The sequence below is a fragment of the Bos grunniens genome, chromosome 18 (assembly GCF_055505025.1).
Source record: "Bos grunniens cultivar Pamir isolate PY7600 chromosome 18, Bosgru_T2T1.0, whole genome shotgun sequence".
Classification (NCBI taxonomy): Eukaryota; Metazoa; Chordata; class Mammalia; order Artiodactyla; family Bovidae; genus Bos; species Bos grunniens.
Genome location: NC_141182.1, coordinates 14,329,671 through 14,355,746, shown reverse-complemented (window position 1 = coordinate 14,355,746; position 26,076 = coordinate 14,329,671). Strand labels below are relative to the sequence as shown.

General features: G+C 51.2%; 1 protein-coding gene across 2 annotated transcripts in view; it reads right to left on the bottom strand.

The window, feature by feature from the left end:
- Positions 1–25,772, bottom strand: part of ACSF3 (acyl-CoA synthetase family member 3) — a 44,506-nt gene extending 18,734 nt beyond the window's left edge. The window contains exons 1-6 of one of the 2 annotated variants that reach the window (XM_086350343.1): positions 25,722–25,772; positions 18,212–19,301; positions 17,319–17,474; positions 14,648–14,802; positions 13,661–13,806; positions 9,623–9,735 (exon numbers count right to left, since the gene is read on the bottom strand). In XM_086350343.1, the coding sequence (XP_086206469.1) occupies positions 9,623–9,735; positions 13,661–13,806; positions 14,648–14,802; positions 17,319–17,345 (441 nt within the window). In that variant the 5' untranslated portion in view covers positions 17,346–17,474; positions 18,212–19,301; positions 25,722–25,772. The remainder of the gene's footprint in view (positions 1–9,622; positions 9,736–13,660; positions 13,807–14,647; positions 14,803–17,318; positions 17,475–18,211; positions 19,302–25,721) is intronic. The other variant, XM_086350342.1, reaches the window with a different exon arrangement.
- Positions 25,773–26,076: the final 304 nt, after the last annotated feature.

The following is a 26,076-nucleotide window of genomic DNA, read 5'->3' as shown; positions in this document are numbered from 1 at the left end:
CAGGAGACAGGTAAGGTGGTCTGGTATTCCTATCTCTTTAAAAAATTTTCACAGTTTGCTGTGATCCACACAGTCAAAAGCTTTTGTGTAGTCAGTAAGCAGAAGTAGATGTTTTTGTACAATTCTCTTGCCTTCTCTGTGATCCAACAAATGTTGACAATTTGATCTCTGGTTCTTCTGCCTTTTCTAAACCCAGCTCGTACACCCGGAAATTCTCAGTTCATGTACTGCTTAAGCCTAACTGGAAGGATTCTGAGCATTACCTTACTAGCATGTGAAATGAGTGCAATTGGACAGCAGTTTAAACATTCTTTGGCACTGCTTCTTCTTTGGATTAGAATGAAAACTGACATTTTCCAGTCCTGTGGCCACTGCTGAGTTTTCCAAATTTGCTGACATATTGAGCACAGCACTTTTAACAGCATCATCTTTTAGGATTTTAAATAGTTCAGGTGGAATTCCATCACCTCCACTAGCTTTGTTTGTAAAAATGCTTCCTGAGGTCTACTGACTTCACATTCCAGGATGTCTGGCTCTAGGTAAGTGACCACACCATCGTGGTTATCCAGGTCATTAAGACCTTTTTTTGTATAGTTCTTCTGTGTATTCTTGCCACCTCTTCTTAATCTCTTCTGCTTCTTTAGGTCCATACCATTTCTATCCTTTATTATTCCCATCCTTGCATGAAATGTTCCCTTGGTATCTCCAGTTTTCTTGAAGAGCCTCTAGTCTTTCCCATTTTATTGTTTTCCTCTATTTCTTTGCATTGTTTATTGAAGAAGGCCTTACATGATGATAAAAGTCAATTCACCAACAAGGCAGAGCAATTATAAATGTGTATTCACCAAGCATCAGACTTTCAAAGTCCACAAAACAAAAGACCGATAGGGAATTCCCTGGGGGTCCACGGGCTGGGGTTCTGTACTCTCACTCCTGCGGGCCTGTGTTCAATCCATGGTCAGGGAACTAAAATCCCACAAGCTGCGCATGACTGACAGGAGAAACAGACAAACAATTCTGGCTGGCGAATTCAACACTCCTCACGTGGTACTAGAACTCGTAGTCAGAAAACCAGCACAGATATGAGAGAGACCTGAACACCATCATCAACCGTTTTCATCTAAGGGACATTTACACCCCAACCAAAATCAGCAGAATACACACTGTTCAAGTGCACCAGAACAGTCACCAAGAAAGACCACATTCTGAGTCATAAAACACATCTCAACAAATTTATAAAAACGGAAATAACACTGAGTATGTTTTCTGACTGCTGCTGCTGCTAAGTCACTTCAGTCGTGTCCGACTCTGTGTGACCCCATAGACAGCAGCCCACCAGGCCCCTCTGTCCCCAGGATTCTCCAGGCAAGAACACTGGAATGGGTTGCCACTTCCTTCTCCAATGCATGAAAGTGAAAAATGAAAGTGAAGTCACTCAGTCGAGTCCGACTCTTCAAGACCCCAGGGCTGTAGCCTACCAGGCTCCCCCGTCCATGGGATTTTCCAGGCAAGAGTACTGGAGTGGGGTGCCATTTCCTTCATTTCTGACTGCGGTGGAATTAAATTAGAAATCAATAAAAGAAAAAATTTTAAAACTTGGAAAATAAACAACATACTTCTAACTTATCCATCAATCAAAGAAAAAGTTTTAAGAGAAATTAGAAAATATTTTGAATATAGAAAATATTTTGAATATAATGAAAATTAAAATACAATGTATCAAAATTTCAGAGGTAAGGTTTCCTTGGTGGCTCAGTGGTATTCACCTGCAATGCAGGAGTCATGGGTTTGATCCCTGGGTTGGGAAGATCTCTTGGAGAAGAAAATGGCAACCCATTCCAGCATTCTTGCCTGGAAAATTCCATGGACAGAGGAGCCTGGTGAGCTACAGTTCATGGGGTTCCAAGAGCCCGACATGACTTAGCAACTAAACCACCAAAGCTAAAGCAACGCTTAAAGGGAAGTTCATATCATTAAATGCATATATTAGAAAAAAGGGAGTCTCAAATCAATAACCTAATGTTTTACCTTAAGAAAAAAGAAAAAGAGAAAAGTAAGCCAAAAGCAAGTAGAAGAAACAATATAGATAAAAACTGAAACCAATTAAAATTGAAAAGAGAAAAGAAATAGAGAAAAATCAAGGAATTCTGAAGTGAATTAAAAAAAAAAACATTTTAAAAATGGATAAAATTCTAGCAAGAATAACAAAGAAAAAAATAAATAGACAAATTATCAATATGTGTTGTGAGAAGGGTATCACTTTATACTAAGCAGACATTAAAAGGTCAATAAAGGAATACTGTGAAAAACGCCATGCATAAAGTATTCAATTTCTCAAAAACCACAATCTACCAAAACTCACCCCAAATGTAACAGATGATCTGAATCGTCTATAACTATTAGAGAAACTATATTCATAGTTAAAACCTTCCAAAAATAAAAAAAAAGAAACCACTAGGCCTGATGGTTAGGTGGAAATTCTATAAAATACGTAACACCAATTATATGCAATCTTCTCTAGAAAATAAAAGAGGGAACACCTCCCAACTAATTGTATGATGCCAGCATTACCTTCATATGCAAGACAAAAAAAGTATAAGAAAACTACAGACTAAAATCCGTCACGAATACAGATGCAAAAATCCTCAACAAATGTCAGTAAAGCAAATCCAATACTATATAGAAAGAATGATATACCATAACCAAGTGGGTGTGTCCTGGAAATGCAAGGCTGGTTCAATATTAGAAAAATCATGCAGGGACTTCACTGGTTAAGAATCCACTGGGCAATGCAAGGGACAAGGGTTTGACCCCTGGTTGGGGAACTAAGGTGCCACATGCGGGCTACAGTTCATGGGGTTGCAGCCAGAGCCCGTGCAGCACAGTGAGAGACTGTCGCATGAGGCAACCAAGATTCCGAGTACCACAACTAAGACCCAATACAGCCAAATAAATAAGTAAATGTTAAAAAAAGAAAAATCATTCAGTGCAATCACCATGTGAGTTAGTTGCTCAGTTGTGTCTGATCCCGTGGACTGCAGCCTGCCAAGCTCCTCTGTCCAGGGGATTCTCCAGGCAAGAATACTGGCGTGGGCTGTCATTCCATTCTTGAGGGGATCTTCACAATGCAGGGATCGAACTCGGGTTTTCTGCATTGCAGGCAGATTCTTTACTATCTGAGCCACTAGGGAAGGCCATAATCCATCATATTAGCAGCCAAATAAGGAAGAAGAAATTAATGCAGAAAAGACATTTGAAAATATCCATTCATGAGAAAAAACTCTCAGCATATAAAAAATGGAATGGGATCTACAGAAAGTCTAGCTACTGTCATGCTTCCAGTGAAAGACCTAATACCTTCCCCATAAGATCGGAAATAAGATAAGGACATTCACTCTTACTACTCCTATTTGACATCATATGGGAAATCCTAGTCAGGGCAATAAGTAAAGAAAAAGAAATGAGGGATACAGAGTGTAAAAGAAACAAATTTGTTCTATTTGCGACTGCGTATATAGAAAACCTCAAGGAAAAATAATTTTTAAAAAGTCCTAAAGCTAAAAAGTAGGAAGTCAAGAAATACCTGGAGTAACAAGCATTTTTGGCCTTGGAGTACAGAATGAAGCAGGGCAAAGGCTAATAGAGTTTTGCCAAGAGAACGCAACACAGTGGTCATAGCAAATACCCTCTTCCAACAACACCAGAGAAGACTTCACATGGACATCACCAGATGGGCAACACAAAAATCAGACTGATTATATTCTTTGCAGCCAAAGATGGAGAAGCTTTATACGGTCAGCAAAAACAAGACCGGGAGCTCACTGTGGCTCAGATCATGAACTCCTTATTGCCAAATTCAGACTTAAATTGAAAAGAGTAGGGAAAATCACTAGACCATTCAGGTATGACCTAAATCAAATCCCTTACAATTATATAATGGAAGTGAGAAATAGATTCAAGGGATTAGATCTGACTGACAGAGTGCCTGAAGAACTATGGATGGAGGTTCGTGACATTGTACAGGAGGCAGTGATCAAGACTATCCCCAAGAAAAAGAAATGCAAAAAAGGCAAAATGGTTGTCTGAGGAGGCCTTACAAACAGGTGTGAAAATAAGAGAAGCAAAAGGCAAAGGAGAAAAGAAAAGACATACCCAATTGAATGCAGAGTTCCAAAGAATAGCAAGGAGAGAAAGAAAGCCTTCCTAAGTGATCAATGCAAAGAAATAGAGGAAAACAATAGAGTAGGAAAGACTAGAGATCTCTTCAAGAAAATCAGAGATACCAAGGGAATATTTCATGCAAAGATGGGCATAATAAAGGACAGAAATGGTACGGACCTAACAGAAGCAGAAGATATTAAGAAGAGGTGGCAAGAATACATAGAACTATACAAAAAAGATCTTCATGACCCAGATAATCACGATGGTGTTATCACTCACCTAGAGCCAGACATCCTGGAATGTGAAGTCAAGTGGGCCTTAGGAAGCATCACTACGAACAAAGCTAGTGGAGGTGATGGAATTCCAGTTGAGCTATTTCAAATCCTGAAAGATGATGCTGTGAAAGTGCTGCACTCAACATGCCAACAAATTTGGAGAACTCAGCAGTGGCCATAGGACTGGAAATGGTCAGTTTTCATTCCAATCCCAAAGAAAGGCAATGCCAAAGAATGCTCCAACTACTACACAATTGCACTCATCTCACACGCTAGCAAAGTAGTCCTCAAAATTCTCCAAGCCAGGCTTCAACAATACATGAACCATGAACTTCCAGATGTTCAAGCTGGATTTAGAAAAGGCAGAGGAACCAGAGATTAAATTGCCAACATCTATTGGGTCATCAAAAAAGCAAGAGATTTCCAGAAAAACATCCACTTCTGCTTTATTGACTATGCCAAAGCCTTTGCCTGTGTGGATCACAACAAACTGTGGAAAATTCTTAAAGAGATGGGAATACCAGACCACCTGACCTGTATCCTGAGAAAGCTGTATGAGGGTCAAGAGGCAAGAGTTGGAACTGGATATGGAAGAACAGACTGGTTCCTAATCGGGAAAGGAGTACATTAAGGCTGTATATTGTCACACTGCTTATTTAACTTATATGCAGAGTACATCATGAGAAACACTGGATTGGGTGAAGCACAAGCTGGAATTAAGACTGCTGGGAGAAATGTCAATAACCTCAGATATGCAGATGACACCACCCTTATGGCAGAAAGAGAAGAATCAAAGAGCCTCTTGATAAAAGTGAAAGCGGAGAGTGAAAAAGTTGGCTTAAAACACAGCATTCAGAGAACTAAGATCAATGGCATATGGTTCCATCACTTCGTGGCAAATAGATGGGGAAACAATGGAAACAGTGACAGACTTTATTTTTTTGGGCTCCCAAACCACTGCAGATGGTGACTGTAGCCATGAAATTAAAAGACGCTTGCTCCTTGGAAGAAAAGCTATGACCAACCAAGACAACATATTAAAAAGTAGAGACATTACTTTGCCAACAAAGGTCCATCTAGTCAAAGCTATGGTTTTTCCAGTAGTCATGTGTGGATGTGAGAGTTAGACCATAAAGAAAACTGAGCACCAAAGAATTGATACTTTTGAACTGTGGCATTAGAGAAGACTCTTGAGACTCCCTTGGACTGCAAGGAGATCCAACCGGTCTATCCTAAGGGAAATCAGTCCTGAATATTCATTGAAAGGACTGATGCTGAAGCTGAAACTCCAATACTTTGGCCACGTGATGCTAAGAACTGACTCACTGGAAAAGACCACAGTGCTGGGAAAGATTGAAGGTGGGAGGAGAAGGGGAGGACAGAGGATGAGATGGTTGGATGGCATCACCAACTCAATGGACATGAGTGTGAGTAAACTCCAGGAGTTGGTGATGGACAGGAAGGCCTGGCATGCTGCAGTTCATGGGGTCGCAAAGAGTCAGACACAACTAAGCGACTGAACTGAAAGTTAAAAAATGAATTTACCAAGATACAAAGTGAATAGCTTGAATCAACCGTATTTCTATATACTAGTGATAAATTAGAAACAAAACCCCAAAAAATTCTGACCTTACTTACAATCATTGAAAAAGAGAAAAAGGAGTAAGAGATGGAGAAAGGAGGAAATATTCAGGTATGAATCTAACAGAACATGTACAGCAGCAGCATGCTGAAGATCTCACTCACACAACCCCTGCCAAAGCAGAACTAAATGGGGAGGTGTACCAGGTTTACAGATCGAAAGAATCCTCAGAGTAGAGATGTCAGCTCTCCCCAAACTGATATATAGTTGAATGCAATTTTCACCAAGCTCCCAAAAGGATTTTTTGTAGATATAGGCAAACTATTCCTAAAATGGTATGGGCAAGCAAAAGAACTAGAACAGCCAAAAAACCTTTGAATAAGAATAAAGTTGCTAGATTAACACTACAATTTTGAGATGTACTATAAAGTCACAGTGGTCAAGACTGTGATACTGCAGAAGAACAGATACACATACAGTGGAAGAAAATATATCTGGGGTCTCAGCAGTAAAGAATTCGTCTGGAATGCTGGAGTCGTGGGTTCGGTCCCTGGGTGTGGAAGATCGGCTAGAGAAGGAAATGGCAGCCCACTCTAGTATTCTTGCCTGGGAAATCCCAGAGGAGATGGACAGAGGAGCCTGGCAGGCTACCCTTGGGGTGCAAAAGAGTCAGGACTGAGCAACTAAACAACACATATATTCAAATAGGTATATACTTTACAAACAAGAAAGAGTAGTCTTCTCAGCAAATAGCATATGAACAACTGGACCTCCATATGGACAAAATAAGACCCCTGATGAGCCTGCACAGGGGGAAGTCACCACATGGTGTCACTGCACGGAGGTGGGGTGGCGGGGTGTGCAGGCAGTGAGCCAAGGACCGGCAGGAGTGGACGCCCACTTGGGGCCACCGTCAGGAGGGTGAGCCCGCATGCGTGGAGAAGGACAGGTGCACTGGGCACAGGCCAGCGGGCTTTCCTGACTCAGGTATTTTTGCAAATTTCCGTTAAGTTTGAAGTGATTTCCAATTAGATGTTAACAAAACCCCTGAACCACATCACCAGTAGGCCCCCTGACTTCTGAACATTACAGTCCCTCCTGTCTGGACTGTGTGGAGTGTGGGCATCCATCAGATGAGAGCTGGAGGGTTTTGCTGCGAGTCCCAGGTCAGGGACATAACCAGTACTTTTCAGCAACGTGTTCAGACCAGGTGTGTACCTGGGAGCCCGCGTCCTCCTCTACCGCCGCCAGCAGTGCACAGTACCTGCGTCCAGCTCCCCCAGCAAGGCCTGAGCCCAGGTGCCGTGCCTCTGGGCCTCACCCTGCCACTTTGTCCCACTAAGCGCGGGGAGCTGGGCGGAGGCTCCATGCAGGTTTTGCCCCCGTGTGGAGACTCGCTTTATTCTCTCTACAGGGTCCCTACAGGGGCAGGGCGGTGAGAAGTATCCAGAGACCAGCCCAGCCTTGGAGTGGGGGCACTGCCACCCCTCTCGTGAGCACAAGCATGGGGGGGGGGCGGCGCGTGGCCGAGGGGGCAAAAGACCTGTTGGTGAGCCATCCAGACAGCTCCATTCCCACAGGCCCTTCGACTGAACTGGAAATGCTCCAGAGCACGCCGCCTAGAGCTCCAAGTCCCAAGCTTCCTCACCCTTACTGTCCCCAGGGCCCTGGAGCCCCACCCCTGTGGACCACTCATTTCCTTCTCTGACTGTCAAGGTGCTCAGGGCCCGGGCTGCCACTTCAGAGCCTCCTATTCTGAGCATGTTTCAGTGAGGAAGGCCCTACAGGCTGGAGCAGGAGCTGGCGGAGGGGGCGGGCTGCTCGCCCCACAGGCACGAAGTCATTAGGCTTGGCTGTGACTGAGAAGGGACCTGCTCCCCACCCCGTGTTCTCTCCAGCAGGTCCCAAGACATCTCGCAGAAAGGTGCTCAGGCACCCGGAGGAGGGTGGTGCAAGGGCCCCCATGCTGTCTGTGCTGCTGATGCCTATGGGCCCAGCTATCCACACTGTTCCTCTGCTGGGGAGACCTCCTCCAGTGCGGGGTCCCTGGAAAAACACCAAAAATGGGGGCGGGCTGAGCGTCTGGAGGGGTGGTGCGGGGAGAAGGGTGTGGGGGGAAGCTGCCCCGATACTGCAGGGAGGGCTGGACGCTGGGGCAGGTGACTCGGGTGTGGGCAGGAGTCCATGAGGAGGCAGAGGGGACCTCAGGGAACAGGCCAAGAGCCAAAAAAGGATCCTGTGGATGTGAGTGTGGCCCTGCAGCTGGGCTGACGCTAGAGCCCAGGCAGAGTTTGGTCAGGGAGTGATGACCAGGGCTGGGGACCTCTAGGCCACCCTGAAATCTGCCCAAACACTGTGGACATGAGCAAGGCTGGTCTAGAGGCCCATCATGCCTGGGAGGAGAGGCCAAGAGGGCACATGCCCAGCAAAAGCAACCCAGGTGAGAGGTTCTTGAGTTAAAGGAACACATACTTCTTGACTGTGGAGCCCTATACCAAGGTCATCTCCAGAACAACCGAGTCCCATAGCAACCATTGCCGTGAGCCCCCAGGATCTAAACCAGCAGCTCCCTGACCTCACATTAGCTAAAAATACCCACCTTATAGCACCCTAACCAATCACCTAATGCCACTCTTCCAGCAGGAGCTTTGTCTTGAGGCTGTAAAAACTGGCTACTAGCCTACGAAAGGTGTCAGCTCACTGTCTCCCATCTTAATAAACTCCATTCTCCTCTCATTCTGCCTTTTGTCTGAAAATTCTTTTCCAACCCATGCCCAGACCACAGCATTGATGTCATTTTTCATAAAGTTACAGTAAAAACGACCCAAGTTCCCCCCACGGGCTCGATCTCAGACATTCAACAACCATCTCCTGGATGCTGCCATCTCCCATGATGAGATCGAGGTCCACAAGGGCAGGGATGCCAGGACCCCTCCAGGCACAGGTGAGGGGTGGGGTGGGGGGCGCGGGGGTGATGCTAGAGTACGGGCAGGAAGGAAAAAAACGCTGAAATGAGGAAACACTGCTACTTTCAGCTTTAACAGAAGTCCACAGTATAAAGAGCTGCTGTAGATAAAACCATCTCTTAAAAATTCCACTTCCCACCAATCCCGACCTCTTCTGTGACCCTGATCACTTGTGACCCTGATCACTTGTGACCAGCAGGCCTGTGGCTGTGACAGTCCTCACTGAAATGAGACCACAGTCCTTGCTTCCCTTCACCTCCGGATCTTAGAAAAACAGACAATAGACAGTGGCTTCCCAAGCAGGAATCTCCATTTCCAGTGAATTTGTCCAAAAGGGTGACTGTTAGGCTGGGGGGCCGGTCTCACCGTCAGCTCGGGCTGTCCTAGCTGAGGCCCTCCTGACCCCCCTCAACACGGCTCAGAGGAAGGAGCTGGGGAGAAGCCTGGCCTCACCCTGCTCTGCACTGTCTGCATGGTGGGCGGTGCCCTAAACACCAGCAGTGCCCGGAGTCAAGGCCCACTAGCACTGCTGTGGTCCGGGGGCTGCCCCGTGCGGTGGGGACTTCACCTCTGCCACCGGCCTGCTGGGTGGTAATGGCCGTGCAATGCCCACGTGCCACCAGTGCGAACAGACTCACCTTGGTATTCTCCTCACTTCCCTCTGCGTGGATAAGGTAGGGGGAGCTGTCCTTCTGTGGGTTTTCCGACACAATGCGCACCTCAACGCCGGGCAGCGGGGTCCCCACAGAGCCTGCAAAGGGTGGGGAGGCACGAGGAACAGAGGCGGTCAGTAGGATTCTGGAGAGTGCCTGCACGTGGAGGTGCTGGGAGCTGCCTGACGTCATGTGGGCACACCAGGGTGGGGTGGGGGGAGACCCGCGGACCGCCTCGTGCACAGACAGGGGGATCCCACCTAGGGTCAGGTGCACACCGAGGGGCAAAGCACCAGCAGCTAAGAGCAGAGCTTTAGGTGGGACCACAGAGCAGCAGCTGGGGCCCCAAATGCCCCAGGTCTTTAGGTCACCTTGGTGGTCGCCCAGCACCCAGAGCTGGATGCAGGGCACGTCTGCTTCACTGGAGCACCTGTCTGGGTAGTCAGGGCCTGCTGCTGCTAAGTCGCTTCAGTGGTGTCCGACTCTGTGCAACCCCATAGACCGCAGCCCACCAGGCTACCCCATCCCTGGGATTCTCCAGGCAAGAACACTGAAGTGGGTTGCCATTTCCCTCTCCAATGCATAAAAGTGAAAAGTGAAAGTGAAGTCGCTCAGTCATGTCTGACTCTTAGCGACCCCATGGACTGCAGCCCACCAGGCTCCTCTGTCCATGGGATTTTCCAGGCAAGAGTACTGGAGTGGGGTGCCATTGCCTTCTCCGAGTCAGAGCCTAGGTGACTGTAATTTGTCTGGTGAAGGGGCAAAAGAGGAATGGGTGCGGGGCAGGGCAGTGGGCATCCTCACAGCAGGGGTGATGCAGCTAGCATCCTGGCTCACTTATTAGATGCCTGTAGTTTGCTCAGGGCATCCCTCCACATAGTTACAATCAACTTTTGAACCTGCAAAAGTGAGGGCAGGTGGTGGCCGTGATGACACTGTAATGAACAGCTAAGGCGGGACAGAGCCTCTAGGGCCAGAGGCCTGGTGTCTGAGCCTTCACTTCAAGGTTTTAGGCCCTTTATTTTAATATTTGTCACAGGATAAAAACCCACTTCATGGCAAATAGATGGGGAAACAGTGGAAACAGTGTCAGACTTTATTTTTCTGGGCTCCAAAATCACTGCAGATGGTGACTGCAGTCATGAAATTAAAAGATGCTTACTCCTTGGAAGGAAAGTTAGGAAGGAAAGTTATGCTGTCCAACCTAGACAGCATATTGAAAAGCAGAGACATTACTTTGTCAACAAAGGTCCGTCTAGTCAAGGCTATGGTTTTTCCAGTGGTCATGTATGGATGTGAGAGTTGGACTATAAAGAAAGCTGAGGGCCGAAGAATTGATGCTTTTGAACTGTGGTTTTGGAGAAGACTCTTGAGAGTCCCTTGGACTGCAAGGAGATCCAACCAGTCCATCCTAAAGGAGATCAGTCCTGGGTGTTCATTGGAAGGACTGATGTTGAAGCTGAAACTCCAATACTTTGGCCAACTGATGCTAAGAGCTGACTCATTTGAAAAGACCCTGATCCTGGGAAAGACTGAAGGCGGGAGGAGAAGGGGACGATAGTGGATGAGACGGTTGGATGGCACCACTGACTCAACAGACATGGGTTTGGGTGGACTCCGGGAGTTGGTGATGGACAGGGAGGCCTGGCGTGCTGCAGTCCATGGGGTCGCAAATAGTCGGACACGATTGAGCGACTGAACTGAACTGAAAAACCCCCAGGAAACCCAGTTGGCAAATTCCATGAGCTGCCCAGTATTCTGGGATCCACACTCTTGGGAGAGTCTGTGACCAGGTCTCAGTTTGCTAGATGGTGATGTCTTGTTCATTTCAGCCTGTCTTTTAAGGTTCTAGGGGCCTCCTCCTCTTTTGCTCCCAAAGGTTTTTAAAACGGAAGCAAAATCTATATATGATGCAGTTATTTAGTATAAGGCATAGAACTCAGTGGCATTTAGCACATTCACAACTTTGTGCAAGCAGCACCTCTATCTAGTTCCAGAACTTTCTGTCAGCCCAGAAAGAAATCTGTCCCACACGATGTTGACGTAGCCCCTCCCACATGCCGTGAACATGACCGGCCTGCCCACAGTGTGTGACGCAGCCCCTTCAATACTGTGTGACAAAGCCTCCCACACTGCGTGACAAAGCCCTTCCACGCTGCACGGACGTGGGCCCGCCCACAGGGCGTAAAGCAGCCCCTCTCATACTATGGGACATGACTCCTCCCACACTGTTTGGATGCGGCCCCTCCCACAGCACGGAATGTGACCTCTCCAGCACTGCATGACTGCATGACACAGCCCCGCCCACAGCATGAGGCGTAAGCCCTCCCACACGGTGTGACCACCCCTCTCACAGAGCAGGGACATGGCCCCTCTCACAACATGGAGGCATAGCCCCTCTCTTTGACTTGTGACGTAGCCCCTCTCACACTGCATGGACTTTTCGTGTCCACCAAGGAGCATGCTGGCTGTGGTCAGGGTCACTCCGTCCTTCCGCTACCCTTTAGAATGGGTGTCAGCTGTGTCCGGGTGACTTTGTCTTATGGCCCCTCCTGGTTTCTGGGGTGGGAAGCCGCACTGCACTGGGTCCTGGGGTGCCTCTTCGGCCGGGCCCAGTAAGTGCTGGCAGCCTCCTGTCAGTGCGTGTCCAGGTCACCCCCGGGGCCTCACCCTAGGAGGGTGCTGGTGCAGGTCCCTCTGTCCCCGGCCTCTGCCTCCACCCCAAGCATGTTCCACACCTTCCCACAGACCCCTAGGTGGCCCTGTGCTGCTGAATCCTGTCCTGGCCCTGGTCCCAGCTCCCACCCTGAGCTTGCTCTTGGTCTTGACCAGGAGATTCCCTGCCCACCTCTTGGCCCCCTACCCCAGACCCGTCTGTCTTTGGTGGCAACAGAGCATGAACACCTGCTCAAGCTTCAGGGTCCTCATCTGTTGGGGGTAAGATCAGCTCTGCTTCGGGACTGTTCTGTGCACAGTTCACACCCACCTCGTCACCTAGAAGTTGCATTCTGAGGCATCTGCCCATGAGATGTAAGGACATGTTCACACAGCAGCCTGCACACAAACCTTCACAACAGCCTGACTAGTAACTGTCCAAGACTGGACACAATCCAGTATCCATCGGTGGTGGACAGGTTAGCAAAAGGCAGCCCATGCACACCATCGATGATGCTTGGCACAGGATGTCTCAGACTCGTCCTGCCACGTGAGAGAAGACAGACTCCAGAGGCAGGTCCAGAGGCTGAGTCTGTGTGACGGTCCAGGAGACGCACAGCTACAGGGAGTGCAACCAGGGACCTGCTCGCTGGCCAGGGTGCTGACCACAAAATGGGGAGGCTCTTGAGGTGACTCAGAGTCGTCTACCTGACAGTGATGGGCATACTGAGAACTCACAGACCACCCCCCAAGAAGGGTGCCTTTTACTGTCCATGCAAGACAAGTGAATGGACAGACAGAAGTACAGGAGCAGAATCACCTTAGACTTATTTCTGAGACTCCTCTTGTGTTTTGGAAAAACTGGAGGAGACAGACCACGAGGGCTGGAAAAGAGCCCAGAACAGAACAGGCTCACGTCTCAGGCCTTGGACTCTGCCCTCAGGTTCCCTCTCAGGGATCCAAGACCTCAAGGCTGTTTGTGTGGAATGCCCTAGAGAAGGAGGGACAGGAAGACCAAAGGGCAGGAGGCCTCCCAGAGCAGCAGGCCATCCAGAGGCACGCAGGTCACCAAGCACAGGTTGGGGCCCTTCCTCCCTTGCCCCCCACACCCGCCATCTCCTCTGTTGTCGTTGCCCTTGTGTGGCTCAGGGCACCTGGATGGGAGGCTCTGGGCCACAGGTGACCTGGTCTGGAGGAAGCAGCACCCAGCCTGGAGGTGCTCTACCAAGCACATGGCTTCCGGGTCACGTGGAATCCAGGGTCACCTGGGAAGGCTCCCCTAACCCAACAGGGCAGCATCACCTATAGACTGGTTCACCCGAGGACCCAGAGCAGAGAGAGGACACAGCTGGCGGGCGCTGCTCATACCTGGCAGGCGAGCTGCGGTCAGGGGGTTGGACAGGGCCATGCCAATCTCCGTCATCCCGTACCTCTCCAGCAGAGTGTGGCCGGTGATGCCCTTCCATTTCTCCAGCACTGGCAGGGGCAGCGCAGCAGAGCCCGAGACCATCAACCTGCCCAGCACAACACAGGCACCTCAGTCTCTCAGGAGCACACAGCTGCTTCAGCACAGTGACAAGCACGCCATCCTTGTCCTGGGGGCCCCAGAGCAGTGCCTCGTGGGAGGGTGGCACCCTCACAGAGGGCTCCAGTTCCACCAAGCATCTTACAGAAGAGGAGCAGAGAGCGGTTAAACGGGAGCAGAGGCCCAGATCAGATATTCATCTTGGGCAGTTGGGAACTCTCTCCAGGAAACCCTTTCTGAGCTCCTCGTAAGGACCAGGAATCAGATGCACAGAGGGTGCGAAGTTCATGGCTGTTCGGGCTCTCGTTGCACATGTCTGTGCATCTTTCGTTGCACAGACCTGTAAAGACCTGCCAAACTAGTCACTTCCGTACCTGCACTCTCAGGTGAACCGAGCAACTACAAACGGAGAGTTGCCATGGTCTGCAGACTCGTGGGTACATGGAGACCAAACGCGCCACCAAAGGGGCCAAAGAGCTAGCATGTCCATTAGGAAGGGTGTCTGCGTGGGCCTTGGGGGGCTGCTGAGAGCCTGCAGATGTGGGCTCAGATAGGACATTCTCACCCTCATCCTTCAGACTCCACTGGAAGATGGGTGGGCAGACAGAGATAGATGGACAGAGGGACCCAGAGACAGAACAGACACATGGATGCAGAACCCAGGCAGCTGCGCTGGGAATACAGGTGTGTTGAGAGAGACGTAGAGACACATTTTAAAGTACAAAGAGCACAGTGCTTCCTAAACTTAGTAGAACTGACTCACTAAAAGTGAGTTACATTTGCTGATCTTTAGGACTTTCCAGATGGGAAGGTGGACTATACTCACTGACCTGATTTTTTCTTCACAAACTGCACGCACAAAATCCTGGACATGAGGCTGGGTAAAATGCTTGTCATAATAATCCATCAACTTGCTGTAGATGGTAGGCACTGCCATAAATACATTAATCTGGGGAGCTTCAGAACTTAAGAACTTCTCCCAAACCTAAAAAGAGAAGAGGACGCAGACAGCAAAAAGACTAGAAGACACATCTGCACAAACAGGTGTGTGGGCCTTCAGTTCCAGGAATAGTGCTCTCAGCAGAGGACCCCCTTCTCTCAAGTGTCAGAGGGTCTCACTTTCACAGGGTGACGGACGCTCCTGGCCCTCGTGGAGTCACTGTGCAGGGGACCCTGGCGTCTGGTCTGAGGAGGAAGAGGATGGTGGGGGGAGGGGATGGGTCCTGACTCAGGGACTGGCCTCAGATCCACCATCAGGGGAGAGGTGGCACCTCAGACTTTCCCAGCCATGCAGATGGGCGTGGATGCAGCTGGGCAAGGGGCCATGCAGGCTGGAGCGCAGCACAGACCACGCACGACGGGGGCAGAGAGTGGTGCTGTTGTATCCGAAGAAGTCACGTCAATTTTGTATTTTACTCTCTTTAACAGATGTTTCTTATTTTAATATAGAGAGGCTTCGAGTTTTTCAGCTCATGCTGACAAAGTGCTCGTGTGTGCTCACCCTCATCTCCATGGAGCCACTGCACCAGCACGTGGTCAGGGTGGGACAGGGGTTCAGCACACCCCATACAGATAGCCTCCCCCACAGGCAGTCCCCGCCCCGGTTCCTAATCAGATGCTAGTAACTAGTTCCTCACCTGAGCTACTCCACAGGAAAGGCGTGCCTCTGTAGGGAGAAAACTGTATGGTTCTTTTACAGATAACCCTGCCCCATTATAAAGCCTGTATGAAAAAAAGAAAAGTCAACAGGAGCAGAGCCTCAGAATACACATGTTGAAATTATGGCAAGGAGTATAAATTCTTAGGTTCAGAAATTTGGAGAAGATGAATGAATTGGGGGATGATCAAGGATTTCCTCAGAGAAGTAGAAATATAAGAGAACCATTACAAGCTGGAAAGTACATTACGCGAAACTAAGAATTCACTGCAAACACTTAACAGACTAGACGCAGCAGAGAAAAGACAGAAGTCAGGCACAAGTCAATGGAAATGATCCAAACAGAAATACACACAGGAGAGAAGAGGAAAAAGAAGAGTGTCACCATGTGTAGGCCGAGATGACATAATATGACGCGTCAGGAGAGGCAGAGCGCTCGGTCAGTAGAGATGCGTCCACGTCCACGGATGGGAAGACCCAGTGTTGCTAAGACCGCAGTTCTCCCCAAACCCCAGCACACTCTGTTTTGCAGAAATCAACAGGCTGACCCTACAATTTACAGGAAAAGGTAGAGGACTCAGAGGAGTCAAAACAAATGTGAAAAGGAGGGAGGAAAGTGGAGGATGCCCCCAAACTGACTCCAGAGCGCTACATTCAACAGCATGTGACGCCGGTGTAAGGTCAGATACACAGACCATTGGAGCAGACGAGACTCCAGAAACAATCGCCACGATGATGGCCAATTGATCTGTGACAGGGGCACCAGATCACTCCAGTAGGACAATCTTTCCAACCAACAGTGCAGAGACAACTGAATATCCAGGTCCAAAAAGAGGAATTCTAGACCCATTTCTCACCATACCTAAGAATTAATCCAAAGTGGGTCAGAGACCTAAACGTATCAGCTAAAACCATAAAACTTGAAGGAAAAAACATAGGAGAAAATCTTCATGACTTCTGGTTAGGCGAAGATTTCTTAGGTATGGCAGCAAAACCATGATCTAAGAAACGAAAAAAACTGATAAAATGAATTTCATCAAAAAAATTAAAAGCATGTGTGCTTCAAAAGATGTCATTAAGAAAATGAGAAGACAAGCCAAAATGGGAGAAAATACCTGCAAACCATCTGTGTGATGAGGAACTAGCATCCAGAATAAACAAACTTAAGTCAAACAACCTGACTAAAATGGGCAAAACATCTGAATAGACAGCTCACCAAAGAAGATACACAGATGCAAATAAGACCACGAGAAAATGCTCACACTCCTCGGTCATCAGGGAAATGCAAACTTAAACCACAGTGAGATAACGATGCTGGTGAGAATGGGGGGCTGGAGTCCTCGTGCAGTTTTGGTGAGAACGTGGACACTACCGCCACTCCGGGAGACAGTTTGGCATCACACCTCTAGAAGCAGAAGGGATGGCGAGACACGCTAGACGACAGCACGGGGACCAGACGCTGGGTGGGCCCGATGCAACCACATGGTTCTTATGGGAGGGGGGCAGTGGGAGGTCTGACCACAGAAGGGACGGCGGCCACGAGGACACAGAAGCGGAGGCTCGAGTGATGCAGGTGCCTCCCCATCTGGGAGAGGCGGGAGCAGATCCTGCTGAGGCCTCTAGACAGAATCAGGCCTGGGACACCTGGACCCCAGCTCCGTGAGACCCTTCTGGACGTGGACTTCCAGAACTGACAGAATAACTTGTACTGCCTGAAGCCCTGACTCGGGATCCCTGGCTCCAACAACAACAGGAAACTCCCCGTTGGGTGCCTGCGCGCCCCCAGGAGGTGCCGGGTCCATAGGGGCCCAGCCAGCAACACTGAGAGCTCATCCCCAACTTACCAACTGAGCACTGAACTCGGGCAGCATCACACAGGTGGCCCCTACCCAGAGTGGGCACAGCAGCTTGTTGACCACGCCATGGACGTGGTGCAGCGGGAGGACATGGAGGATCACGTCGTCCTTTGTCCAGGCCCACTTGTGGACCAGCCCCGTCACCTGCAGGACGACAGCACAGCCTCAGGGCAGGAGAGCTGGCCTCCCTAGCCAAGGTGCGGAGGGGGGGAGGGTGGCAGGGGGAGGGGAAGGGGAGGGGCGGGCGGGGGATGGGGAGACCGGCTGGCCTGCCCTTGGCGCATCCCGGGGAGCTGATAATGAAATGACCTGGGGCTGTCTGTCCAGACACCAGCCCTTCTGTTGGAGAGCAGGGCTGCATGCAGTCAGGGGCTTCAGCCAGTTTAAAAGGACCTTAGATTTGGGGTTTCAAGGCCTCTGCAGACTCTGGGCAGCTCTACCCCAAGGCGGTCAGAGAATCTACATGTGCTTCTTGTAGATTCAAGCCCAGGCTTGAATCCAGCTGCCAGTCTGACCCTGCTGATTCCAGCACCTCTTTCTCCCCAGCTCCACCAAAAACTCCCGAGTCACTGCCGAGCCTGTCCTCACGTGTGCCACGGTGACTGCCACCCCCCAGAAATACTGGCCCAGAGATGGCCTCTCCTGGGAGACAGAGACAGTCTATAATCTCGCTTGGCCTGCAGCCAGCCCGACTCGGTTCACGCTGACTTACGGACTGAATTAGCCAGATCTCTGGCCTCCCTCTGGTGGGTCTGAACTTCTGTTTCCCACTCCTGCTGTACACGCATATACTTTTTGGAAGCAAGAAGAGTATAAACTACAGATGAATAAAGCAGCTGCAAAGCTTTACAAAGACGGTAACTGAGTATGCAGAGTAATACCTGAGCTGTGGCACGCACCTCCTGCTCTCTTGCTTCCCAGAGAAGCTACGCTTCCAGGTGCTGAGGGCACCGTCCTGGTACTCACTTGCAGCTGGTTTCTTTGAAAACCTTCCCCCACGTACAGTGGCCCATCCTGTGCTGGAGGAGCCTGGGGGGGCCCATAACCCTGGCACCTTGGCACAGCGCCCCTACACGGCCAGTGGGGCTGGTGGTCCCACGGCCCTGGCCCTACATTTCTGGGTGCTTCCAGCAGGGTGGGGGTGATGATGAGAGCTGTCACAGGCCTGTGAAGAGAAGGCCACCAGGAAGTCACTTGTCCGGCCATGGCTGTTGCAGGGACTGACCACAGGGACTCAGCTCACCCCTCTTGAAGGTGGTGGCCAGGTCACTCACCACGGCCCTGATGTTGTCGTGGGTGCTCAGGACGCCCTTGGGCCTCCCTGTGGTCCCACTGGTGTAGATGATCATGGCACCCCGGTCTCTCCAGTTCCGCTCCAGCACCAGGCCCTCTTCAGGGTCCTCGGCCACCCCATGGTAGACTGTGGGCGGGAGAGGCAGGAGCGGGACTCCGAGCTTCTGGGCCACCGGGCTTAGAAGCTCCACGTGCTCCGGGCCGGCAAGGACCACAGAGCTGCGCGAGTCCTGGATGAAGTACTCCAGCTGGGCCCGGGGGTGCTTCCTGTAGAGGGGGACGGCCACGCCGCCGCTCATCCACGCGGCCCACTGTGCCACCACAAAGGAGACGTCGTTGGAGCACAGGAGGGAGACCCGCTCCTCCCGGAGGTCCCCATCGGCACACGCACGGAGCTGGCAGATCTCCCGGGATAGGCGGAGGCTGCGCAAGTAGAGGTCCTTATACGTGTGGCGGCCGTGCTGGTCAATGAGGGCGAGCCTGTCCCCGAAGGCTGGGGCGCGGATGAAGACCGGGGCACTGCAGTCCGAGCGTGCGGCCGGGGCCGAGTGCAGGGGGCCACTTGCTCCACGTGTCCAGGGGGCCAGCCGGCAGGAAGCCACGGCCCAGGCTAGGCGCCGGAGGGCCATCCCCACGTATGGCAATGGCATCGCGGCAGCAGACGCCAGCTGGTGGTACCTGGGCGGGAAAAGAAGGCACTGAGGTCACAGCCTGCCCTGGCCTGACTCCCATGGTGGCCAGGAGAGGCGGCCTCACCTCCAGTCGGGGGGTCGTCCCAAGACAGGAAACACTAACGCCCTCTCGATGCATGCCTTTGGAACTTAAATGGCTTTTTATTTAATCTCATTATGTTAAGGATTTTAAAAACACAAGATTCTAAAACAATGAATTAAACTAGCTAAGTCAAGGAGAAACAGAACTCAACTACTTACGTCCTTCCACAACATGAACATGGAGACTGGGGATGCACAGGAGGGCTGACTGTGAGGTTACCTGGATTTCTAGCTGTGTGGGGTTGGTGCCTTAACCCCCACCCCAGCCCCCAAACTGTGCCCCCTCGCCCTCAGCAGGGGCCTGGAGGCTCCAGCGAGCCGGATACAGACACAGGGCTCACTTCTGCTCCGGACACTCACCCCGCTGAGGTCACCCAGCAACTTGTCTAAAGCAGAGCAGACCCTCAGAGGCAGCATGCTCACAGTCTGTGCATCTGTTCTTTAAGCTAGAAGAGAACTCCCTCCTTCTCCCCCACAACCTGATGACAAAACAACGACCAGCACAGCCAGAAGGAGGGCCGTGACCCGCCACACGCACCTGGAATTCATCAGACTGCTTGAGAGGACGAAGCCTGGGGAAGGGCCAGCCGGACTCTGAGCCCTGCCCTAGGACCCCACCCCTCTGGGTGGCCAGGGACCAGGGCACACCCTCTCCACACCTCCCCGCAACTGGAGCAGTCAGGAACCCGCCTGCCACCCAGTACCACTGAAGATGGTGCCCTCCCAGCACCAGGGCAGCCTGCGAGGTCCACAGACCACTGCCTGCCCTGTCTCAAGGCCCACCTCTGCTCCACCTAAGTGCTCTTGGCCAGAGCAGCGCCCCTGACTAGGAGATGATGGGTAGACCAGCTTTCCGAGTTGTTCCCAAAGGATTTTTAAAAATATTTATTTAATTGGCTGCAGTGGGTGTTAGTTGCAGCATGTAGGATCTAGTTCCCTGATCAGGGATTGAACACAGGCCTCCTGCACTGGGAGTGGAGTCTTAGCCACTGGACCACGAAGGAAGTCCTCCTAAAGGTTTTTTAACAAGTGTTATTTGACAGCGATACTACACTTAATATATCATGATGTGTTTTCATCTTCAACTGCCTTGTTCAGTAAACAGGGCAACCTTTGGTAACCCTATCTCACCCATGAGAAAATTCCAAGTCGGCCTGCTCCTAAATCAGAGCCCAGAGTCCAGCCAGAGCCTTTCACCCCCAGCCATCGTTCCCCATCAGCCACCATGCCAGGCCCCACATCCTCCTTGCCCACGAGAGCACAAGGAAATGGCCTGATCCTGGCTGCACTGTGGGGGGAAGCATCTCTCCGTGCTCGAGGGACAGAGGACAGGCGCAGGCACCCCAGAGGGCTCTTCTGAATGTCAGAGGCTAAAATGAGCAGGTGGACCCTCACCCACGGCTTGGTGGCTTGCCCCCCACCCCAGCCCCCTCCTCCCTGCCCTGGATTCAGGCATCCTGTTCTTGACAAGCCTCACTTTCTCTGTCACTAACTTGCTCCAGGGGAAAGAGAATATGTTGTGTTTGTTATATCACACCAAACAGTTTTGCCCTGTTTTTCATTTAAAAAAAGATTACACACAGCACTCTATAATTACCTAACAAAACAAACACAGCCCCCAGCAGTAAAGGCCTGTCCTGAGCCCCTCCCTGTGCAGCCTGCTGGCCACCTGCTCCCCGCAGCAGGAGCTCCTGACACAAGGTCTGCCAGCCTCCAGGCCCAGCAGGCAGAAGCCTGGAATAGGGGAGACGCCTGCCCGGCCCAGCAGCTGCTCCGGAAGGCTCCAGGCCTCCACCATCATGGCCCCTCCAGGGCACGTGGCCCACGTCCCTTTCAGAGGCAGCAACCAAAAGCCGGAGTGTCTTATGGCTTACCCTCTATGCAGGGTTCAGAGGTGGGCTCATAGCCATTCACACCTCTGGATTTTTGTTACCATAAATATGACAAGTTCTAAGAAAACAGCTTGCCTGGACCAGAGAAAACAAGAAATGTGATGAACATGTGGGACGTGACAGTTTCAGAGAGAAAGTGAGCCACTGAAAAGCAAACCAGGGGTTCAGTGCTTCCCCTTCTCACTTCTAGCAAATCCTTCTCTATTTGCTTTAAGGGCAGAGAAACGAAAACAAACGGAAACCGTAAACAGAAAACGAACTGCCTGTTTCTGGGTTACGGCCCGAGGCCTGACTTTTGCTGGTGACAATGCAAGAGAGATGTTCAGGGATGCCTGCTGAAGTGGCAGCATTTTCTGGGGTGCAGAGGAGCAGACAGATGGACGGCCAGGAGTGGCCACTGCTCCCACCGATCTACCTACCAGGCTTCACAGGGCATCATGGGCAGTGTCACACTGCTGCCAGCGAGACCACTGGAGCGGCCTTCCTCTAACACAAGGGGCTGAGGGGCGAGCCGTCTGCCTGCTCCCTCTGGGGAATCAGGGGCTGCACCACCCCAGCGAAAAGCTGGGGTTCTAGGACTTGAACTGGAAAAAACAGGGCTGAACCCCACTTTCCCTGCCCACCCCCCCACCCTGGCCAGGGCAGGAGGGCTAGCTGACTTCTGACTGCACATGGGGCAGGCAGGAATGGATGCAGTGAGCCGGCGGTCAGAGCAGTGCCTCCAAGGAAGACAGAGAGGTGAAGCCACCTGCCCAGGGCCACAGAGGAGCAGGAAAAGCAACTCCCAGACCCAGGCCCGGCTGGCCCACAGGCCCTGACCACTCTGCAACACCATGAGTGGTGAGAAAGGCCTTGGGCGAGGAAGGTCAAAACCATGCTGCGAGCTGCCCCAAGAGACACTGCACGTTAACTGGCCAGCACCCCAGCCTAGTGAGGCTTGGGGCCTCTGCCCAGCCATCTGAGTGGACATCAGTAGTCCCTTCAAGATGAAACATGAACATAGGAAATGCAGGCCCTCTGTTCCTACGGCTGCTTTTCAAATGCATCTTAAGGAAATAATCAGCGATGTACGTCAAAGTTCACCATGGGTCTTCACTGTAGCATTATTTCTGATACTGAAAAACTGGGGCTGACCTGGGTGATCCGGAAGATCTGAGGGGAGCAGGGCATACACATGTGTGTGGGGCTGGGCCACAGTCTGACCACACAGCTCTCAGTGAGGCCCAGGGGAGGGACATCCCACCCCGGGATGGGAAGGTGAGCCCCAGGTGGCAGGTGGCTTTTGTTTTCTTCTTCGTGCTTCTCCACTCTCTGCAGTTTTTATGCAATGAGCATGTATGACTTTTGTGATCAGATTTTAAAAGTCTAGCTGTTGTTCAGTCTCTCAAGTCGTGTCTGACTCTTTGCGACCCTATGAACTGCAACACTCCAGGCTTCTCTGTCCTTCACCATCTCCCAGAGCTTGCTCAAACTCATGTCCATCAAGTCGGTGATGCCATCCAACCATCTTGTCCTCTGTCATCCCCTTCTCCTCCTGCCTTCAATCTTTCCCAGCATCAAGGGCTTTGGCTCTTCGTATCAGGTGGCCAAAGTATTGGAGCTTCAGCTTCAGCATTAGTCCGTTCAATGAATATTCAGGACTGATTTCCCTTAGGATGGACTGGTTGGATCTCCTTGCTGTCCAAGGGACTCTCAAGAGTCTTCTCCAATGCCACAGGTCAAAAGCATCAATTCTTCAGCGCTCAGCCTTCTTTATGGTCCAACTCTCACATTCATACGTGACTACTGGAAAAACCATAGCTTTGACTATACACACCTTTGGTGGCAAGGTAATGCTTCTGCTTTTTAATACACTGTCTAGGTTTGTCATAGCTTTTCTTCCAAGGAGCAAGCATCTTTTAATTTCATGGCTGCAGTCACCATCTGCAGTGATTTTGGAGCCCAAGAAAATAAAAACTTAGTAAATGATGCTTATATTTTAAAATGGAGCTATTTCAACCCCAGCACAAACATTTTGATACAGAAAAGAAACAGGAAAATATTAAAATTATGTGTTCTGGATGGTGTATCACAGGGTGTTTGTAATTGTCGATAACTCTTCAATTTTTCAAAATGACAGAAGCAAATAAAAATGAGACAATGGCCTTCTTCTCTTAATTAAAGCTAGCGGTTCACGGAAGTCTCACATGGAGAATAAAGAAGTCAGTTATCAAGTCAGTTGGAAGGCTGCTACACTGGCGCTCAGAACACCGCCAGGTGGTATCCAGCAGCAGTGACCTGACCCCAGTGCCAGGGCTGGGAGGTGGTGAGGTACGCTGGCTCCATGTGGAGACGGGTGATCCGTGGCACAGTGGGACAGGTGGCTGGAGCTGGGGAGACAGGGAACCTGTCACATCAGCCTGCAGGGAAGAAAGCTGGGGGGATGTTTAGCTGTGGTCACCCGGGGGTGTCAGTGAAGCAGAGGCTGAGAAGGGCCCCTCCTGCTCACCCTTGAGCCTCACAACAGTGACTTTCAAATGGGTAAATATGGCCCAGGTGGCCTCCACAGAGGCTGCACTAACTTATCTCCAGCCAAATGTGTGGGAACAGGGGTCACCCCTTCAGAACAGCTTCATGTGCTCTTGAAGCCACTCATCTTCCAGTCATTCAACAGAGCTAAAACCTCCAAGGTCATGGTGGTGGTTTAGTTGCTAAGTCGTGCCCGACTCTTGCGACCCCATGGACTATAGCCTGCCAGGCTCTTCTGTCCATGGTCACAGACGTGTCCAAGGTAATGGGGAGCAGCAAAAAGCATCAGGTCAGGGCAGAGGACTGTGTCCTGAGCAGGTCCAGGTCCAGACAGACCAGCAGCCTCAGGAAGAGCCCTGCCTCCTAACCACAGGTGCGCTTTGTTACGGGCTGCCCTCACCCACCGTGGTACAGACTGGAGCGATGCTGCCACCAAGTAAGTGCAACATGGCCATGAATTTTCCCTGTCTCAGTCAACCGACATCATGAGACCACTGTCACGGTGTGCAACAAGAAAGGATCCCAGCCAAGAGCACGGAAACCTGAACTGTGGTGAGCCAGACGCCTGCTCCTGGGAAGGCCACCCTGCGTTCAGATTCCGCCAGGTGGCTGGAGCCCAGCAGAGATGCAGCAGAGGCCACTCGGTGCTCTGACCATCAGGTTCTTGGGTCAGAGCACTGAGGCGCACGGCCCTCTTAGGACACGAGCCTGACACCTGGAAGATGATAACATCTTTCATGTCCTAATCCGGGTGCACAGATTTTAGTCAAAACAGACCCAGACTGAAACATTCACTGGTCCTTTTGAGTTTTCCTCACCTGTCTGAGCCTTCAGTTCCTGTGAGAACCGACAGAGGGGGGGAGGCAAGTGGACCAGCCATGTTCAGCACCTTGCTCACCACGGAGCCGTGTGACAAAAATTACACGATAAGAATGATACTTGCATTCAAATGAAGGCGGCTGGTTTCGAAATGAGTAAAATGGCACCTGATGGGTCAGCATCACCTTCCCCCCACCCTCCTGCCTGCTGTCTTGAGGCCTGGGTGGAAGTGTGGGGCAGGAGAGGGGACCACACTCTCCCTCTGGGGTGGAACACTTGTTTCAGCACGCCACCTGCGGTTTGGGAGCTGTTTTCAAAGTTACATTTTTAAGTAACAGACATTCACACTGTATTTAAAAAAAAAAAAAAGGAAGAAAACAAATGCTAAACTCATATCCATATTTGGACATAAAATACCATTTTAAAGATGCCAGCTGGAGGGAAGAAGCTTATGACCCCTGGCCCGTGGTTTAATTTGTCTGCCTTGAAGAGTGGATCTTCTGCATGCTGCCCGGGCCCAGCAGGGGCTGAGAAAAGGTCGCTAGACTTGCTAGTCTGTCAAGTTTCACATCAGAACCGCCAGGGGCCCTCGGAAGCCAATTGTGGACCTGTGTGCTCCTGGGCTCAGCACCGGTGCTCCCTACCCACAAATGTCCCTGCCTAGGCCTCCAGACAAACATCGCCCCTTCCCCGGGCTGGAAAGCTACAGACTTCCCAAACACGTGATTCCTCTTTCCACCTCTACGTTGTCATCCTTCCCCTTTTCGGTAAACTCCTAATCATCCTTCAGAGTCCCCCCTCACTACCACCTCCTCTTTAGTGTAAAAGACTGTGGGGCGGGGTGCTTCGAGGAGGAGTCCAGCGGCCAAAGAGGAAGGAAATGGATCTACTTCCGTCACAACAGATCAAGTTCCCCTCCAACGCTGGCTGAACTTGAACTCGACTCCCTTCCACACCAAAGGGGCCTGGACGTCGCCTCAGCGCCGAGAACGCCAGGCAGGGTCCCCACGTGACGCGGCCCTTGCGTGGGAGGGGGCGGGGCGGGCCGGGATGCTGTGGGCGGGGTGAGGGGGGTGAAGGGTGAGGGGTGAGGGGGCGGGCTCTACCTCCGCAGGCCGGGATCGCGCACCTCCTCCTAGCCGGGTCAAAACCGGAACAGGAACCGCGGTACTCGCGCACCGTTCGTCCTGCACCCAAGCGCATTCCCCCGGTGCGACGGGGCGCGGCGGCGAGGGTTCCGGGTGCGAACGTTCCCCTCAGGGGGTCGGCGCCGCTCCCGGCCTCAAAGCGGGCTGGGAATCAGGCGCCGCAGGTGTGCTAAGTCCCTGTGGGGCGGAGCTGGGCACGAAGTCCACTTGACTGAAACGTGAGACTTCTCCTAAGTAACAAATCAATAAACACGCACTCTGTGGGGCTGCAGACACACGGTTAGAGCCAGCGCGCTTCCCGGCCTCCTTCCCG